The sequence below is a fragment of the Poecilia reticulata genome, chromosome 7 (assembly GCF_904066995.2).
Source record: "Poecilia reticulata chromosome 7, P_reticulata-male-v2, whole genome shotgun sequence".
In the NCBI taxonomy this organism is placed as follows: Eukaryota; Metazoa; Chordata; class Actinopteri; order Cyprinodontiformes; family Poeciliidae; genus Poecilia; species Poecilia reticulata.
Genome location: NC_088836.1, coordinates 6152146 through 6172527, shown reverse-complemented (window position 1 = coordinate 6172527; position 20382 = coordinate 6152146). Strand labels below are relative to the sequence as shown.

At 38.5% G+C, this 20382-nt stretch overlaps 2 protein-coding genes across 3 annotated transcripts; one reads left to right on the top strand and one right to left on the bottom strand.

The window, feature by feature from the left end:
* Nucleotides 1-3505: 3505 nt before the first annotated feature.
* ccnq (cyclin Q) lies at nucleotides 3506-12117 on the bottom strand. Its single transcript, XM_008412887.2, has 5 exons — nucleotides 11734-12117; nucleotides 10404-10587; nucleotides 8706-8838; nucleotides 8111-8329; nucleotides 3506-3966 (listed from the first exon to the last, which is right to left on the bottom strand). Exons 1-5 carry the CDS (start codon nucleotides 11864-11866, stop codon nucleotides 3877-3879), a joined length of 759 nt encoding a protein of 252 aa, XP_008411109.2. The 5' UTR covers nucleotides 11867-12117; the 3' UTR covers nucleotides 3506-3876.
* Nucleotides 12118-12948: 831 nt separating this feature from the next.
* Nucleotides 12949-19697, top strand: cfap126 (cilia and flagella associated protein 126). Of its 2 annotated transcripts, XM_008412884.2 has the most exons (5): nucleotides 12949-13060; nucleotides 13150-13212; nucleotides 13453-13524; nucleotides 13614-13802; nucleotides 19315-19697. In XM_008412884.2, the coding sequence occupies exons 1-5, from the start codon at nucleotides 13034-13036 to the stop codon at nucleotides 19666-19668; spliced, it is 705 nt and encodes a 234-aa protein (XP_008411106.2). In that variant the 5' UTR covers nucleotides 12949-13033; the 3' UTR covers nucleotides 19669-19697. The 2 variants fall into 2 exon arrangements, with proteins under 2 accessions (XP_008411106.2, XP_008411108.2); XM_008412886.3 differs by lacking the exons at nucleotides 13150-13212; nucleotides 13453-13524 and having other exon boundaries at nucleotides 12971-13060.
* Nucleotides 19698-20382: the final 685 nt, after the last annotated feature.

The window sequence follows — 20382 nt, the reverse complement described above, 5'->3', positions numbered from 1 at the left end:
GAAAAAGTGGCGAGGTTTAGCAAAATGCATTTTTTTTGTGTGTGTCAATTATTGCTCTGAATATGTTGTCCTTTTAGCAAATGGTCCGAGTTAGCGATTAATCGATCACTAAATTAGTGAACGATTATTTTAAAAATCATCGCAGTTAATCGTTTCAGCCCTCATCAGGATATCGAACTGACCTCAATGACTCATAAACAAATAAATACTTTCAAAGATACTTTCTCAGAACGTTTTTTTCTTAATTTCTACCGACACTTAAAGTTCAAACATCCTGATAGAGGTTGATGATCTGTTCCGCCGGCAGTCTCCTCCATCTTTATGTTTACATGGACAATAAAACATGAGCGCAGCTCTTTCTGCCCCTCCCCTCAAACCTTACACACACATACACACACACACACCCCCCACACACACACATCTGCGTTCAACCCATTGTCCATTATGCATTAGGCGCTTACACTGTTTACAAGTGCTCGGTTGATGTCTAATCAGTCTGAAGGCTGCTGAGCTTTTATCAGTTCAAGGACACTCTCCTCTCAGACTGCAGGCCTGATGTAACGTTAACATCCCAAACTGTCATTTTGATATAAACACACGTGCACGTGTCTATGCAGGCAGCTGCTTGTATGTGTGTGTGTGTGCGTGCATGCGTGTGTGTGTGCGCGACCTTCTGACTTCCCCTCCAGCCCAGAGTAAAAGGCTGAAGTGATGTGTAAGCAGATCAGAGGCACGCAGAGGAGAGGCGATCGGAGCGGGATGAAGGGTGTCGAAGTGTGATACGAAGATAAGCTCCTCTTCCTCTTCCTTCATCCATCCATCCATCCGTCCGTTCATCCGTCCGCGTTAGCGCTCCTCTTCCTCTCCTCCGACTCCTTCCCAACTGATGGTTAATTCATGGAGTCTGGCTGAACACGCGCCCTCTCCATTATTAATATAACATTAGGGAGACAAGGGAGAGGAGGCAGGAGGAGGAAGGGGAGAGGAAAGAAATATGGAAGACACAGAGAGAAGGACAGATGGCAACATAAGAAAGAGGGGAAAGAAGCGAAGGTATCAGTCAAAAGAGATGGAGAGACGAGGGGGAAAAAATAGAGCAGGAGAGGACTGGAGCAAATGAAGTGAGAGTCAGGCAGATTTTTTTTTTCCCCCGTAGAAGGAGGGAGAAAATAAACTGGAAGAATCAAGACGGGGAATATTGTGCGACATGTGAAGAACAGGGAACACACACAACGCTTCTTGTCCCGGGAAGAGACAGGAGAGGTAGGGGGGGAGGAGGGGGGCTCACATGTGTCACAACTGATCATGTGACATCTTCATCCTGGACTAAACAGACACACAGTCCTGCCTGCACACACCTAAAAGTAGCCCAGCACTCCACCGCTAAAAATATCACTTCTTACAAGCTTGTAGCGATAAGAAGGAAATGAAGACGGACTTTAATAGCATTCACACTCAGCAGAGTCACACAGGGGCTTGGTACAGTAGAAACAGACGGATCTGATCCATCCGTATCTCACTGCAACATGTCAGGACCTTGACATGAACTGTTCAGGATCAGATATGCAAAAGTCGTCTGAGATGAGAAGCATGCTGCATAGGAAGTAAATTCATACAACTGATATTCACAGTATTGACAGGAAATTAGACTAAACGTTTCCTTTTTACATCAGTTAGGATCACCAAAATCTGGAGCCGTTTGCTCTTTGTCAAAATAATAGGCTGATTTTTTATGTTTTTACTTTCTTCCAACTGAGAAGTTTTCATATACTCGTTTAGTATTTGCCATAGTTGTCTAATAAACAACTATGTCCAGCCCTGTGGGACCTGGGAGATCAGTGGTTTCCTTTCACAAGCGTCTCACGAGAGTTTGCTGGGATTCTGGCCGTTAATCCAGACAGAACTGGTGGAAGTGAATCAGGTTTGTAATTCATGTCGCCTTCACACGTCTTTTCAGCTCCGTCCACACAGAGCTGTGAGGCTCACACCAGGACTTAGCGACGGTGGTCACTCCAGAACCCTGACTCTGGAACAATCCTGGTGCTGTGCTTCTGGGTCATTATTCATTTAGAAGACCCATTTGAGCCTGAGCTTTAACTTCCATGCTGATGTCTCTTTTTTTTTTTTTTTCATTCAGTAATAAATATGAATAGCTCATACAACAAGTAAAAGAAATGGATGTTGCCTCAGTATTTCTGCATGACGTTCTTTCAATGTGACATCATCTACTTTGAGAAGTGCAGCAGTTCCTCCTGCGACAAAACCCACCTCTCTACGTCACAGTTGGGATGGGGGTCTGACGATTGGAAGGGACCTTATTTTTCCTCCAAATGTAGTTTTATTTTCTGAACACTCAACTCGAGTGTAACAGAAGGCTGTTTACTGGATTTTTATGCTGCTTTTGAAAGAATGGATTCTTCCTCTGAGCGGTTTTTCAGTATGTCTGCATATACTGACGTGCCTCTAGTGAGATCATAGCCATCGTGTGATAATATAGACTTAAACTTCTATATTTGAAAAAAATAACACAGTAAAAAACCTCATCATTCAGGCTTATAGCAAATAGAAATAAATTCATTCATCCTAATTGAAAACAATTTTTTCTTTAAATTATGATTTAAAACAGTGAACAAAATTCATTTTATTTTTACAGGTTTCATCTGTATGGATAAATTATACACTTTCAATATTATTCTACAGGGATTTTGGAAAATTGTGACATGTCCATTGGATGGGTAAGGATAACACCAGGGATAACCTAACCTGAACATAAGTACTGACGCATTTTAGATCTGTAAAACAAGTGAGAAACAAATGTAAATAATGATATATGTTTATGTTTTCAAGACCAGGTTCATATTAGCTTCCAACATTAGCTTACAAACACCTTGGAGGCATAGCGCTTCTTCAGAGCTGCAGTTTCCAAGCTTCAGAGCTTCTGTCTCACAGAGCAGCCCCCCACCACTCCTCCACTCAGCTCCTTCAGACTAGCCAGCAGCAATTAGTAAACACCTGGTAAAACTACAGTGCTCATCATATGAGATACTTCTCAGTGCAACGCTGGTAAAAACATTGTTAAAGGGTTAACAGAGGAGCCATATTGTGATGACTTCCTGAAGGTAGAGTTTTAGAAAGGACAGGAGGCTTTAAAGAGACAGAGGTCCAATTTCATGGTTTTAAATCAGGAAGTAAAACTTCTTTTAAGTCATATTTGATAAATACAACATTTTTATAACAACTTGAGGTAGCACAGTTACTTGGTTATGCTATAAAATGGTGCACTATCCCTGTAATAAATGAATAAATTCTAAATATTGAAGTGGAAAAGCAGAGCAATAGAAGCATTTATTGCACCCCTCATTTAGACTTATTAATAATAAATGGTCTCAGAATTAATTCTGGATTTCAAATATATGAATACATTTTGGTTTGTATTTGGTGGAAAAAACATCTGCAAAAGCAGACATGTGTTGTGATGCAGATCAACAAGAAAAGCCCACCTTCGTTCACAATTCCATTCCATTTTTATTTATTCTTTGTTATTACAAACCAATGTACCAATAATTACACAGAGAGGTCTAGTACTTCTCAAATTCCCACTGTGGTATCTGAAGTACAACCTGTCTCATGTTGTGCAGACACCCAAAGTGAGACATGTCTCCCCTCAGTGGCAGACAGTGGTACTGCAGGTACGATTTTCTCAGCTCCACAGGGTAACTGGGGCAAAAAACAAAGTCCTCTCTGCCTCAGATGCACACATATTCAAACGCACCTGAACCCCAGCTGTCCACGGCACAGATCAGAGGATGTTCACGTTTTTCCCACACTGACACCAACAGAACTTCCACATGGATCTCCAGTCCATCTCTTTGTCCTTCAGATACACTTGGCCTCCATGTCATACAGCCGGAGAAGGTCTGAGATCACAGCGTTGATGTCTGCTTTGGTCACGTCCTCACACAGCACCTACACACAAGTACAGACACACAGCGCAGACTGTTCAGCTCCACACCTGGCCTCACTGAACAGGAGGGACATCAAAGGTGCACACGCCATTTGAAACGACCCAGATTCGGCGGCCTTCAGGGACGGAGCAGGAGGTCTGCACCGAAACAGACTTTTCTCCGTTTCAATCGGAATCGGATGACTTGCTAAATAAAATCTGTGACAAAAGAGATCTCATTTAGGAAGTCGTGTGAATAAGTGGCGTAAAAAAAAAAAAGAAAACTAGAATTGCAACCAGCAATAAATGAATGCCTAACAGTTACATAAGTCGTCTGTGCCGTTGAAGGCAGCAGTAATGTAACCCAGCTGAAGAGCGCTGGGAAACAGTCTGCATGACAGCACGAGCATCTTTGGACTAAAACCTCCATACTCACACATCAATATAATCATTTTATTACCTACATTTTTATGTTGATGCATTTTATGGCTTGCTGTGTTATAGCCCACAATGATTAGAGCGAACTGAAAGTCATATGTATATACAATACAGTCTGAACAATTGCTTTTCATCCAACAGTGAGCCAGTCTGCCTAAACAGACTTTGTTTTTCTAGTTAATTGCAGTGTTTTACTGGGATCGGATGTGAAACACACAGTGGTGTGTAATCAGGACATGGAAGGAAAATTAAATAAGGTTTTCTTCTTTTTTTTTCTTCCATGCATTTGGATTTATATGACAGAGTATTGTAGTGAAATGTAAATTTCCCTCTGGGAGCAATAAAGTTTATTCATTAAAACTATTAGAAACCTATTCAGTAATTTAGAATATTAAAACGCCCATTTATTTCAGTTAGATTAATTATACACAGATGTGTGCTTAAAAGCCTTCATTTCTGTTAATTAAGATTGTTTTCTGCTTACAGCTAACGAAGACATTTTAAATTAGAATATTACATCAGACCAATAACAAAAATACATTTTGATATAGAAATGTGGCCTTAATGAAAAGTTTAACCATATTAGAGGTGTTCGTAGTGAGTCTGATGTACCACTTACACTCTGGAGGAAATCCACACGTGCATCTCCTGTCACTTTTTGTTTGACTTCATATCTGAAAACGTCTGAGTTTTTGTCTTACAAATTTCTGACTTTACAATGTCAGAAAACACCTTTGTGTTTAGCATTGTGAATGCATGCTTTAAATTTCTGAAAATGTTAAATTTGTTTTTCTTTTTCGACAATTTAAAAGTTTTTTTCTCAAAAATAATGTGAAATTAATCTCACATTTTTCAGGGTTTTTTTTTTTTTTTTTTTTAGCAAAAATTTACTCTTCCTTGGTTAATTTTTTGTTTTCTTCTATCCACAATAACCCCAATACTTCATTGTGGAGTTAGCCCTCGGTACTGTGATGCACCTAAACAAAACTCAGTGCCAACAGCTGTCCTACTAGAGTCCAGCTGTGTATATCTTCATCTGCATAAGTCCAAATGTTCTGTTTCTGGCCTCAGAGGTTTGTGTCGAGAACAACCAGCATCATGAAGGCCAGCGAACACAGCAGACGGGTCAGGGACAAAAATTTGAGACATTTAGAACAGAGTTAGTTTCAAAAACCCTTACATGGTTCGGGATGGAGCTAAATACAAGACAATCATGGACAATAACTCAGACGCAGAGTTATTGTTGCAGAGGTTCACCTTTTAAAAGGACAACAATGATACACAAATAGCCAGCGCTACAACGGATTGGTTTAGTCAGCATATTCGTAGTTAGAACCTCGTCAGACCAAAAGGCACCTGAAAATCTGCAGCAAAACTTGAAAACAGATGTTCCCAGATGTTAGCTTCCATGAAGAATGGAGAAATGTTGAGGTCTTCTGATTGAGCTGGACCTTTAAGACTTGCAGCTGTAGCTGCAGTAAAAGATGGATCTAGAAAGAAGTGCCTTAATACAAATACACGTCAAGTTTGTTAAAGCCAGGTTTTATTTTCCTCCCACTTCACAATATGCACTATTTTGTGTTGGTCTGTTATAAAATGTGGTCCCAACAGAAAAACTTTCAAGCTCTTTGATGCTTTTACGGCGCTAAAAATAAACTACATTGTGGCACCTAAACATCAAAGCCTGCAGAACAAAGAACAAACTGCTTTCCTCAAGTACTTCTGGATCAACATTTGTACCGACCGGAATATTCCGCATCAGTATTTGCCCGGCTCCAGCAGCTTGTGATAAAATCCAGATCTGGCTGAGAGCAGACCGACTCCTGGTTGGAGTCTGCCGGCTTCCTGAAAGCTCTTTCAGTCTTCGTCTGACAGCTTAACTGCCTCTACACATCAGCTTACACTTCAATTAATTTGTACCGTGACTGTTTAACGGCTTCCAGCTATCTGACGTTTCAGCTGCCACCGCTGTTTCCACATGGACTGGTGCTTTGGCTCGTTCCAGCCCGCACGCCTCGCAGCCGCCTGAGATCTCAATAACTTTTATGGTTTACAATTTACTGCCTTCCTGAGCTCTTAAAATGACATTCTAAATGCTTTCATCGACTTATGTGTCAGAAAGACACATTCCCATATGTGATGTGAGGAGGTTACAGTCTGATTTGAAGGATTTTGTATTCATGTGAGATCTAAGTTTTACTTTTAAATATACAAACAAAACAAAAAACTGAGCAAATGACTGAAATTAGAACATTTTACTCTTCGTAGGACCTAAAACTCCAATCTTTTATCACATCAGTGAACACACTGTATCTAATGAGGGCTTTAAGAATAAAGTCAGACAAAAATGGCAACAAGCTCCTAAAAGCTAAGATGCATTTTATTTAGTAAATTCAAGCTTATTTCTGGAAAGTTGTTCTGCTTTATCCTGTTCATTAGTAGTCAAATCCTGTTAACCTGCAGAGCTGTGTAAGAGCAGCTGCTCTCTGCCTCACACACACAGTGTGACAGTGCCTCTGGTCCTGTTATTGCTAATGAATACTACTCATAGTGGCATCATGCTGAAGAAGCTGTTACGGTAATTCTGATTTGATCTTTTTGTAGATTTGGGTTCATCATTTCGTGGTTGAGGTAACGCATATCTGGACAATCATTTCCTCTGGATTTGGCTGCTGTGCAGCTGTAAGGATATTTGCCCTTTCTTTTCACTTTTGGACAGCTTTTATGATGCGTAACAAGGTCTTGCTTTCATAAGCTGAATAATACCTGAACTATGAGGAGGAGGTTCCAACCATCTCTTCCATCCATCATAATGATCTACAATCATATCCCGACTCCAACGTCTCTCCGCTCGACTTTCTAACCAAACGGCCAGACATAGAGTTAAAGAGGAGCAGCAAAAGCAAATGAACTGGATTAGCAGAACTGCTAACAACTGATGTCATCCAGGTCATGTTGCTCATGTTGCTGTGGAATATCGTCTTTGCTGCCCTGATATTGACCTGCTTGCATGTTATGAGAGTCATACGACTGCTATGTAGCAATGTTCTTCAGTGAGGGGTTTCTTCATACTTGATGCGAGACTGACTGCTACTGGAGATCCTTCACCATCCAAAATGACTCTTTGAAGATACTTGGATGATGAGTTATGGCAGTATTTAATTTCCCCTTATGATAAGAAAAGTATTTTGGATTCAAACTAAATGTGAATTGAATGATTGATCAAAGAATGCTCTTATAATTATAGTTACTGAAGTTATAATAGATGAATAAATGACTCAACAGCACAACAAATAACAGCAGATGAGACGGAGGCTATACCTATATATAAAACTGGACCAAACTGTTCTCACTTATTATGTGGTACACATGGATTTTTCAGGAGTGTACAAAATAAGAAAATGTATTATAACATGTCTTACAGAAGAGTAAATGTAGTGATCATTCATTTAGTTGAGTTTTATATGTAGACATACTCTGGGCCATAATCTAGAAATTCTGGTATTAAGTGAGTAAAATGTTCAATTTACTGAGGAAGCAGAAAATAAAATAATAATAATTTTGTTGTTATCTGTAGTTCTTAAAGAGAAAGTGGAATTGTGGAGAATATGCAGAGTTCTGCAAACCCAGAGATTAGAAACTGGAAAATTTCCAATCAAAGCATTCAGTCCCATTAAATTAGCCTCTCTCACACATACACATGTCCTCACTGTTAACATAAATACACACCTGCCACCACTCCTTCTCTCCAGCGGGCAGCTCCACTCCGTAGCTGTTCAGCGCCAGGTAGAGTGCAGCTACCGCGATGTGTTGTGGTGTGTGGCGGATGCACATGTCTCCATGGTAACAGTCTCTCAGCAATGCCCAGGAAGTCTCAGCCACGGGGGTTCGAGACCAAGCGTGCCGGTTCACAAGTGATTTCACAGAAAGCAGGTAGTGGAGCAAATACTGCAGAGAGGGGCAGAGCGGAAAACACACTTTGCATTGAACACCAGGAAGCAACAGAACACACACTCTGTTTTTATCTTTTAACTTGTCTCCTTCTAGATTTTTGTAATCTTTTTGATGAAATAGTTACACGCATTAGGATGTAACATCTCAGCCACTAGATGGCATTGTTTGTCAATTTTCACACCACTAGAGATTTATTTAAATCCAAGTATGCAGTTTCCTTTTAACAAGCTTCATTTATATTGAAAGACATTAAACTTTCATGAATTTTATGCAAAGAGAAACAGACATCAGTAGCAACACGGGGCAATAACAGTGGCTGAAAAATAGATGAGGAAGACGGGGATACATGGATGTTTGTACACACTCATACCTTGTGAGGATGTTCAAAGGAGACGTGGAAGTTGAGCTGTCGTAGGATGAGGAGTTCACACTGCACCACGCTGTCCCTTAGGTCCCAGAACTCCTTATCACATTCGAGAGGAGCACTGCCTTTATTAAAGTACCTGAGAGACACAAACAGACAAAATGGAAAGACTTTTCATTTATATTTAAATTCAGCTTTCAACTTTTTCTCCAGGGAGTCTACAGATTGTAGAAAATATCCAGCACTTCCATAGTTTCTGGACAGAACAGAAAGTCCTGTAACCTGACCAGCGTGATGACAAAAGCCTGATGATGGATGTGTGTTGGTGGACGTGTAGACAATGACGTCTACACGTCCATCGACATGGAAATATAGATATCAACTTCACAAAGTCGATGTGTAGACTTTCTCACAAAGCCCAACTCCACACATTTACTAGTTTATTGGACTTTTAAGAACATTTTTAAGTTGTTATGTTTTATGTTACCTTTGGTTATTGTATGTACCACATAAAAGTTTTTTTTTATTTCTATAAAACCAATAGAGAAACTATACAAAGAGAGACCAACCCATAAGGCATAGGGAAAGAGGGGAAATACATAAATACCTTTTAAAAAATATTCCAACTCACATTTAGACATTTCCCTCATTTCATGAATGAATCTTTTTGTTGAAGTTTTAAAGATGAAGGTTATATGTCACATTAGGCCAGAGGTCTGCAACCTAAGGTTCAGGAGGCTCTTAATGCCATAATAATAATAATAATAATAATAATAATAATAATAATAATAATAATAATAATAATATTATAATAATATCGTTGTTATAATAATAATAATGAATAATAATAATAATAACAGTATTATTAATATTAATATTAATAACAACGATAACAATATTATTGTAATAGTATGAATATATATATTTATAATATATATTAATTAATATTAATAATAAATCACATTTATTACTGTAATAATAAAAATTTTATTATTAGTATAATAATAATAATTATTATTATTATACATATTTTTTAAATATAGATATTTTAAAAATTCAGTTTTCAGTTGGTTTTTTGCCATTGAATAAGTGCATTGAATTTACACAACAGAACATTTTTGGAGATCTATTTTTTATCTTTTGGTTTGAAACTAATTTTTATTTCACTATTTTCAACAAATAACATTACACAGAAGAAAGCTTATAACCGCAGTGGTTGGAGCATACCTTCCTGTTGGCATACTTTCAAAATAAAGGTCCTTAGTGCCAAAACATTCTTTAAAATAGAAATAAAACTGTGGTTTTTTAAAAATGACAACAAAATTCCTCTAGTAGATCTTTACCTTTTTTTCAAAAGGTCAAACAACATTGGTGGCCCTAAATGAGTCTCATTTGAATGAACAACAGTGGCTCTTTGGGATATAAAGATTCCAGAGATCTCATTAGACTAAATTCCCATTCCTTTACCAACAGCTCATATACGGAAGGATCTGGTTTCAAAGTTATAAAAATGAAAATATGGTAAAGATGCCTCATATATTTCTCACCTCTAACCCCTGCACAGATGCCAAGCATTAACTATTCAACAAAGTTTGATTTCACAGCTCTTTTCCAATCACACAAATATTGCCTTTGGTCAATATCCGCTCAGGAGTAGGTTTTCAATCTGCCAGCGTATTATTTAATCTTATCCATATGTATTACCTGTGGCTCACATTGATGATGTCCCGGGTCCGGATGTGCTGCTCCTCCACTTTTCCAGCCAAGTACAAGCAGCTCATGGCCACCAGGTAGGGTTCATAAACACGGGATGTGACCCGCTGGAAGAAACGATGGTACAGCACACAGGCCGTTGCCACGGGTACTGAGCGCATACAGAGCTTCACTCCTGAGCAACAAGAAGCAGAGAAGGTTAGAAGGTTTTCCATCTCACCTCCTTACAACTGAGTCACACACATTATGCATTTCTATGACGATGAACCTGTCTCCATGAACCGTTTCACAAACTGCCATGATTCTGAAGTGACCTCCCAACACATGAAATGCAATGGCTCACTATGTATAACTAAAAAGCTGCACATTGAATGAATGAGACGCCAACAGAAGGCTTTATTCTGGTCACAACTTAATAATCACTGCTGGATAGCTTTAACCTGATTCAGGACAGACACTGTTCTACTGGAAAAGGGAATTTGCCTCATGAAGTAAAAGTTCATAAGGTAAATTCCAATACACCAATTTGATATTAATATCTCTATCAGTCCTGATATTGAAAAAAATTCCAGATCGAGTATTGGTGACAATATGCCCGATCCACAAGTCTATATCTATTCAGTCTAATTCTATGTGCATGCTTTATTTATTTTACATAAGATTTAGAATTACTAATTGAATTTTGTGAGTGCATTTAGTAACTGAACCATATGAAGGAAGATTTGCTGGAGTTTTTTTGGGGTTTTTGTACATGTTGACCAAGGCAGTCAACCTATTATTTTGGACAGTTTCAGTTTCTTTATTATTTATTTTACATTGGCTGTTCTACTCCTAATTGTACTAACTGAATAAATTAAAGTTGTGTTGTTTTTCCTATGTTTGACAGAGCTTGTGAAGCTATTGGTGCAAAGTTCTCACATACATTTGTATTGCAGTACTTTTATGTCTGTGTTTAATAAGATTAACTCAAGTCATTTCAGCGCAGTTGCTCTGTATCGGATGATAATAAACCTCGTATTTGTATCGGTATCGGAAGTGAAAAAAATGAGGTCGGTGCATCCATAAAATTGTGACTTTTAAAAGAATAGAATTTCACCCACTGTACTTACTCTTATTAAGTGGTCATCTTACACTATATTGGCTAAGTTTGCATCTGAATATGCAGAGGGGAAGAGGGTTTTTCCAATATATTTCCCCCAGATGTATATAACTTATATAAACTCTAGTTTCAAATCTTTAATGCTGAGCTCTCTCAGATGTAGACTGCATGGTCCTAAATTATGTTAAATGACAAGGGTCAAACCTTGGCCCACCTCCCCACCTGTTTCCATTATAAAGCGACACACACGAAAGTGAGTCTTCGTGTCCCACGTGGGCTCCGACCCAGCGTCCCTCCTGCCCGACGGCCGGGGTTCTTCTGCCGCAGCAGATAACCGACAGGACGGGCCCTCCATGACACCTGGGCCAGAAGGAACACCACAAAACTCAAACTGTCTCCGAGAGCTTAAAGAACAACGTAGGCGTTAAATGTTCCTCTCCGTAAACTCCTCCACCCTTTAAGGCAGCCCCTAAATTAATTTAAACATTTGTAGAGAAAAACTGGGAGGGTGGGGAAAAGAGAAGTTGCTCAACGTTTATCTTTTCATTTAGCTAGCTCTGTTGTGTGTTGTATAGCGCCATCGTTCATTCTGACACCGGAAGAAAAATATATAAGCTTCCGGCCATTTCAAAGGATTTCAAAATAAAAGTAACTTGAAGATTGGCCTTTGAACTGCATTATCAAGAATTAAATATAATTAAATACGGAAATTTCCTTTGTGTGACATTACTTGCAGGTTTTAATTATCTTGGTTTGGTCGAACAGCAAAGACAAGAAATGCTCCACACTTGACGCTAGAAACTACAGTTTTTCACAGACGAGAATGCGAATATTTTCCATAAGTGTGTTCATATGAATTGTTCTGAAGATGCGTGCGATAACATTTAGTCATACATTTATTCTTTCATGAACAATGACATAATTTATATACTTTCCTCCCATATTGTTTTTATTTTGCGTTAGCTCTGTGAGTTCTCTCGCAACATTGCGGCATCTCGAATAGCTACTATAAGTTTTTATGCTACAATATTGTTTTTGTAAGATTTTACATTGTATGTTAATATCTCGTTTGAGATATCTGAAGTTTCAAACCTGTTTTCTTAAACGCACTAAGGGCCATCCCTCAAAAACAAAACAGAAACATTCTGTAAGAAAGGGGGAGAAAACTTCCAAAGTACTTGGATTATTTTTCTGTTATTTCCAGGCAAACATGAACACGCGTTAAAAGATTGATTTTCAACAACTTCTCTCGACCCAAGAGTGAGGAATATGTGAGCACAATTTTGCGTGGCTAAACTTAAAGTTGTACACATTTTAAACTGACATTTATCTCTGACTATGGAGCAGAGTGCATTTGCAAATTTATTGAGAGACCGTTTGCGAGGTAGTACAAATATAATAACAAAATCTCCCTTGTCCTAGATGGTTTCCGTAGTTATTTTTTTCAGAAGCACTCAGATTAACGGAGTTGCTAAGCGACCAGTCAACAGCATAACAGATTCGGACGGTAGCAGATGCAGCAATGTCTTCCAATTTCTCAGCCAACCAGGTAAACTCACTTCGTGAAAATGGCAAGGAATTACATATTGTTTTTATAACTTAGTAAAGTATTTTATTTTATTTTATTTTAAATAAAAGTACGAGGGCACCTTCGGATCCAAGAGGCTTCTGAACTGGTGTCAGTCTAAAGACTTTAAAGAGGTAGTTATGGAAATCAACAGCTTGTTCTAGCTATGATTATCTGTAAATATCGTCGCCTTAATAAAGGCATAAGTAATCTTTTCCTAAAAGTGTTTTATTTATTTATTTATTTTTATTTAACCGAATATATAAATAAATAAATAAAAGAAAGAAGGATGGAAAGAAGGAAAGAAATAAAGAGAGAAAGAAAAAAATATAATTTTGGGAAGGTGACGATATTATGGGTTTCCCTGTTTGCAGCGACCCAGTGCACACGTGGGTCACACCTCCTTCATTGTGAACAGCAGGGGTCATCTGCACCCAGGGGTGAAGGTCTGCGTACTAAACTCCTTACTTGTTCTGTTTCTGTTTGAGGCAGTCTCTGACTGGAGCATTCTGCTTGTCTTTAATGCGGTTTACAGAAAGGCATAACCTGGCCAGATTTTAAGGGCACTTGGGATTTACCGACTCGTATCCCAGCCAACCACATCGACCCAACTGCCCGTTCAAAGGACGGTCTCAGGAGACTCAAGTTGTGGGGAATCTGCCCACCAGAGGAGGGGAAATCCCAATCAGGCAGAGGCAGCAGGAACACAGATGTTGACAAGAAGGTCAGGTCCACACAAATAGTTTGATACATTCACCTTCTTCTTTCAGCTCCCTTACTGAAGGATCTCCACAACAGATTATCTGCCTCCATCTTGTCCCTAACGTCACTCCAAACCTTTTGCACATCCTGACTGCTACTCTTTCCTCGTCCAGCATTTTGAGGAATGTGAAAATTTACTAACAATTTTTCTGCAGCCAAAATGAATCAGTCTGATTCTCATAAATCAAGTCAAACCAAAATCAATTTTATGTGCTGTGTTAAAAAAAAATTCAAAATTGATTTTCATGAGGTGTTCATAATTTGCTGCTTTTATATTTGTTTTTAATCTATTTTTTTTGGTCGTGGGCAAGACACTGTGTCCGAGGGTTAAGGAGTGGCTAACAGTAGGCAAAGTGCAGAGAGGTGTGTTCTTCTTCCTGGTCTGGAACCTTTTACCTCCATCGTGTCTGCTCTGACACATACCGCGGCCTTCAGGCTTCATTCAGATTCACTTTCCCACCTGTCTCCCCCCTCACTTTCATACACATGACTTTTATCTTGCTTCTACTGGTGGACTTTCACCTTCAGCGGGTTCTCTTCCATCAACGTCCTCTTACCACAGTTCATGTTGTTGCCTGGTAACCTCATAGTCTACTGCGTCGTTGAACATTCTGTATCTATTATTGTTCTAAATAAGTGACTTTATTGCTGTCTCAAGTGTACAAACATTGCTTATAAGCTAATTAAATGTGGCTATGATGACTGTGCAATTTATAATAGCGGTCCTTATATGGCTAAGGAAGTGGTCCTTAGCCATATCACTGCAGGGGGAGAGTAATAATAAAACAGCAAAATGCTTCCAAACACATTTTTTTTCCTTTTTATTTAAAAGAAAAACAGAGTACATAAAGCATTACATGGACACAAAATTTGCTCTTGTTAGCTAGTAGTCCCTGGGATTGCTTAACAATTTAAACAGCATGTCATAAATTTTACATTGTATGAGGTCACATACAATGTTGAGGTCACACTGCAAGTGGCGTGTGGGAGTGTGTTAATCCAACAAATCTGTAATTTTATGGCAGGAATAACATAGTACTGTCTGAACATCAGCACACTTATCTGTGAATATCTTTTTTTTCCCTTCCTGATAATAAGTGGCATAACTTACCACCATAAAAGACTGAAATAAAATTGTCTCCAATATTCCAGACCACAAGATGAATCCATTATTCCATATGAAAGGCAATAACTAAGTCCTGATTTGCTAAGATGGAAAAACTGCAAAATATTATTTCAGACTGTGTTTTAAATGATATCTAATGGTTATTAAACTCCAGTTAGTGTCTAAAGCTACCCTCATGTTATCTCACATGGACTGAATGTTAGCTAGGTGGAGCATTTAGAGCACATGTGTCAAACTCAAGGCTCAGGGGCAAAATCCAGCCCACCATAAGTTTATATGTGGCTCTCTAGCCAAATAATTACAACTTTCACAATTACAATTATGCGTTTAAATATTCAATTATTTTATCAGTCAAATCAAAGCTGTTTTTATCTGTATTCCTCCAAATTATATCAATGTGAAAAGATGTTCTGTAATAATAAGTATTACACAACAAACTCCTTATGCCATCGGCACCACCAGACATTTGCTTTTATGCTAATTTGGTACAACTTTAGATTGACTTTTTTTATTTCTGACCATGAAAAGCTACATATGGGAGATCTGGTTGGTCTAATTATTACAACAAATCAATTAGAAATCCATAAAAATACTCAACAATAACAAATTGATGGATTATAGCAGTTGTCATGTTTAAGATTTCTTTATGTACGTCCAGGGCTCGGTAGTCCCAGATGCCTTAATAATGGGGCTTTGTGTCTTTTCCTGGTAGATTTTTCACCTTTCATTCAGTTTGACCCAGTATATGTAACTTAACACATGCAGGAAGTAAAACTTCTAAAGGGTCAAGTTCTGCCGGTAGATGGTTTTACCATGAGTCACTGATCCTTTTGTTGTGACTGTGAGTCATTCAGGTTGTTCTCACCTCAGAGTTGTTTACCAACCCAAGCAACATGAGGCGTTTCGGTCCCAATTCAGGTCTGAATGGTTCCGAAACTGCCCTGGGGAGTATAGCACAGATGTTCTCTCTCTTCTGTTCGTGACAATACTGTACACAGTAATTGGAGAGTAACTGGGATACATTTGAACTGAGTTCTGAGGTACACTAGATAACTTTTATAGTCGTCAGAGATTTTGAAAGGACTCGGTGTTCACCCTGTCTGCTATAGTTTGGATGGAAACATAACTATTGATTGGTATATTAAAAAAATAAAAAATGCTTGTGGGCCTGAATTTCACGGCTGTTAGTAATGTAAACAGTCCCATCTGTGCTGCAGTAGATTTGTCTTTTACTACCATCTCCTGGAGCTGAAAATATTTGCATTGTGTCCTTTGAATGAGTCTTGCGGCTCATTTCATAAAGGGCCGGTCACAGCTAAGTGCTCTCTGCAAACATCCTTATAGTTGCAGGCCTTGCATGGGCTGATGGAGGACAAAGCTGAGGTTTTAATTAAGTCTTCCCAAACGAGACTGCAAAACACAGAAAATATTTTTGGAAAACCAGGTATGTCACACATATATGAGGGTGTCAGAAATCTGAGTCAAAGCTTCTCAAATTGATGATATTTTCACTCAGAATGAAGGAAAGGCTCTCTGATGTCTTTGACCATCGAAGGCCCATTGAAAGATAAAAATTGGCGTTTTGGGAATGCTGCTGCATATCCAAGTTTTGGGAGTGTGTAGCTAAAGAGATAAGTGAAATTGTAAAAAATAAACTTTTTGAACATCCAGGGCAATTTGTATTAGGGCTGCTTTCCCCCGGATAAACGCATAAAAGTTAAATAACTAGAGTTGATTAACAGACTATACACTTCTTAATTTTCCCTTTGGTTCTGTGAAACTGTTTTGTTCTCTTCTTGTTCTACTTTAAAAATAAATACGTGTTAAAACAAAAAAGGCCCATAACAGTGTTCTAATCATGTTCAGTCAGGGGTTTTTTTGTTTCAGTTTCTTACTTTAAAATCTGTGTTTTCTAACCTTAAAAAAATCTCTGCTCTCATGTGATACCCTAATTTATTTTCACAACTGGACATCTTCAGGCCTAAATTTCCTTTTTTTTTAAAACAAAACATTTTGAGGACGTTTCTTTAGTAATGACTCGAAGGAGATACACTTCTAATGTTGTATCTTCTGTATAAGCAGATTGTGCACATTTTAACTGAGAGAAAAGCGAATCACAATAGGCTCTCTTTTTTTCTTCTTTCCAAGTAACAGGAGCCCCAGTAGAGTAATTAAGTCACCTTGGAGAGCTTTGGGAATAAACAACTTCCCTTTTTTCCTTCGGGAAATTAATACCAATATAAGATGTGAAGTGCTAAATGCAGTGTCTTCTGGTGATATTTTAGATTCTTTCCCTGAATCCCATATAAATAAACCACTACATGTAAGTTAAAAATTAAACCATTTGTGGGGATTTGCCCAATAATGTGGAAAAAAAATATGTGAAAACAAACAAAACAAGGAAGCAAATGCCAACAAGTGCATGTTTTAACAAAAGCGTTTCCTGTTAGATGTGGCCTACAGAACATAAAAAGCAAGTCAGAAATCTGAAATTCACACAAATCTCAAACGCTGTGATTTCTCGATGTTCTGTGAGTAAAAGAAGAAAAACTCTTGAATCATAGTGCAAATTTAAAAACGTTTTTTGATTTCCACTATTTTTACTTTTGGAAAGACAAACAGCTTCCACTATGACTTAATGAAAACATCCTAGAACTTTCTGCACTTAGCCCAAAACCCAACACGAAACTGCAATGTTTGTCATCACCGGCATTACGTAATAATCATTCAGAAGCACTGGCAGAAAACGAGTTATTGTCTCCAGGCTTGCAGCTAAAAATAAGTTAGTTCATTGATTCTTGCTTCTGCCTTTAAAAAGTTAGGAAAAGGTTCACAATGCTGCAGCTACACACAGAATCCTACTGCGTGAAACAACTTTAATTGTGTTTTTATTTGGGTTTTGCCTGAGTGAAGTTCTCCCCCCCAAAAAAATTCAGAGCTAACAAAATTGGTGTCAAATGTTTGTGCTACGTTTGTGCAGCAAATTTTGTTTTCTTTATTCTGTTATCATTAATAGCATAAATAAATGTTTAAAGAGGTCATGAAAGGTCAACTAACCTTACCACCCCCTTCAAATAAAACAAGGTCAAAGGTCAACCTTTTGACTTTTGAACTTTAATATCTTCAAAGCAAACACAGCACATTTCATCAGCACAAACCAGCACCGACATAGCAGAGTTTATTGACACCAATTGTGTTTGATTTTGTGTAATTGAGGGGGATGGGCTTGACCCCTGGTGACCCGTAGAAACATTTTTTTAATCAATATCTTTAAAAAGACACACAAACAAAAAAGTTTCCTGCACAAACATTGCAAACAACAGACACCAATTTCATTTGATTTGGGTCATGTGGGGGTGGAGGTTGATCTTTTGACCTTTAAACATTTGTAAATATCTGCAAAGCAAAAGCAGCACAAATACTTTTTTTTTTTTTTTTGCTGAAGACCAACTAAAATGTTTGACACAAATTTTGATTGATCTGAAGAACGTGAATTGAATTTGAATCTCCGTCCCTGGAACATGACTGGCGACCCTGGACCGGTCGCCAGTCCATAGCAGATACAGTTGCCTACTTTTAGGCTATTGTTCTGGCTGCTAATCAAGCTGGCTGCTACTGCTAACAATGACAATAATGCAAATGAATTTTCTGGGAAGTTGGACCTTCATACTGTTATTCCAGAACTGAACCTGTTTTACTTCCACGTCAGCAAACCTGTATGACTGGCTGCTTTGGATGTAAACACTAGGAGGAATACAACCTGATAACAATGTATTTGTCTCTATGTTGTGCCTTCAAACATTAAAGGTTAAAAATAGACATTGTACAGTAAATAGCTGCTCAGCAATCTCCAACTTTCCCTGTCAGAATTCCAGCATCAGGACATTCCTCCTCGTATTTCCACCTGGGATCTTGGTCAAACTGAATGGACCATAAAGGTTAACACAGACTCTGCTTCTATGCTGAAGTCTTCTCCCAGATGGCAAATTAAAAAATATACATAAAATGATTACTTGAGAAACTATGAATATAATGAACCTGAAAAAAATATGTAAATATAGAAAATACACTGAAAAAAATGACTGCAAAATGCAGTAATTTTTCTATTGGCTTTTAATCCTTTTTTCGGATAAAAGCCAGTAAGTTGGTAAACACTGTATTTTATTAACTCTCATACCTGAGCAAATAAGAGCAGCAGTGAAACTGTAAAACTGAGAAACCAGAAGAATTTCTTATGTTTAATTGTTTTGTTTGTTGTTTCACCCTTTTTGGTATCTTCTTCCATTGTGGTTTTTGAACTTTGATAATTCATTGTTTTTTAATAATAATATACAATAAACTCTTTCAGACCAGCGAGGACGCACCCCCGCCTGCTGATGACCCGTCTAAAGAAGCTGAAGTCCGGTCGGAGTGTCAGAGCGGAGCTGAAGTCCGGTCGGAGTGTCAGAGCGGAGCTGAAGTCCGGTCGGAGTCTCAGAGCGGCTCCATCGCTGGGAGTGGGAGCCAGGGCTCACAGAGACGTGAGCCTGGATCTGCTGCTCAAGAAAACCTTCAAGCCACACAGAACGGCAAGCCAATGAGTGCAACTGAAGAGAGTCAGGCTTTGATAAGTAGAGTTGGCAGTGAAACCCAAGAGATACCGGAGTCCATATTGGGAACACCACACAGAATCATAAGGTACAGTGCAGTGCGGCAACTGTAATGAATAAAGAGTAACATTAGAAGCACGGCTTTCAGGGAGTCAGAGTACAACTTATTGCAGACTATTGGGGCATTTGGAGTCCAATACTTTTGGGAATATGTGATGATAATGTACCTGACTTAATCTGTTTGCAGAGTTTCTCTCTCTTTCTCTCTCTCTTTCTTCAAATAAAGTGTGATTATTAATACATTTTTGGTGCATAATATCTAAATACAACCTTCAACAAATGTTTGATGGTTTCTAAATAATCTGAACTGTCACTTTAAAGGGGGGCACTATGAAAAATCATGTTTTGGGTTTTACATCATATTATAATGTTATTCCCCCATCAACAACATACCTGGAGTGTTCTTTGGTTCTTTCATACATGATTGTGAAATCCTCAAATCTCCCCTGGCAACCATTCAGGGGTGAATAACTGCTTGCTCATACAAAGCACCACCTATTTAACCAAAGCTCCTCCCCCAGAGCTGGGGTCTCCAGTCAAGCCTTGGCCCCACAGATCAGTCCCCACGGAAACACAAGAGGAGCAGCCCCCAGACCACAGTGGCGCTAGCTAGAATAATTTGAACTATTTCTTTAAGTTCAATTGTCTGAGAAAGAGGTAAAAAAATAAAAAATAAAGATAACAGAAGCTGTTCAACAATTTTACTAGTAACAAACACATTCGAAGCAAATGAAACATGTTTAACAGAAGCCGCCGTCCCAGCTCTG

Bases quoted from the DNA above. Each gene is read 5' to 3' on its own strand.
- cfap126 (XM_008412884.2), top strand. From the start codon at position 13,034: ATGTCTTCCAATTTCTCAGCCAACCAG. The intron at 13,525-13,613 runs GTCTGCGTACTA...TGCGGTTTACAG, and splicing joins ATCTGCACCCAGGGGTGAAG to AAAGGCATAACCTGGCCAGA. The intron at 13,803-19,314 runs GTCAGGTCCACA...AAACTCTTTCAG, and splicing joins ACACAGATGTTGACAAGAAG to ACCAGCGAGGACGCACCCCC.
- ccnq (XM_008412887.2), bottom strand. From the start codon at position 11,866: ATGGAGGGCCCGTCCTGTCGGTTATCTGCTGCGGCAGAAGAACCCCGG. The intron at 10,588-11,733 runs GTGGGGAGGTGG...CTTGTTGCTCAG, and splicing joins TCGCTTTATAATGGAAACAG to GAGTGAAGCTCTGTATGCGC. The intron at 8,330-8,705 runs GTATGAGTGTGT...CCCTCTCTGCAG, and splicing joins CCTTTGAACATCCTCACAAG to TATTTGCTCCACTACCTGCT.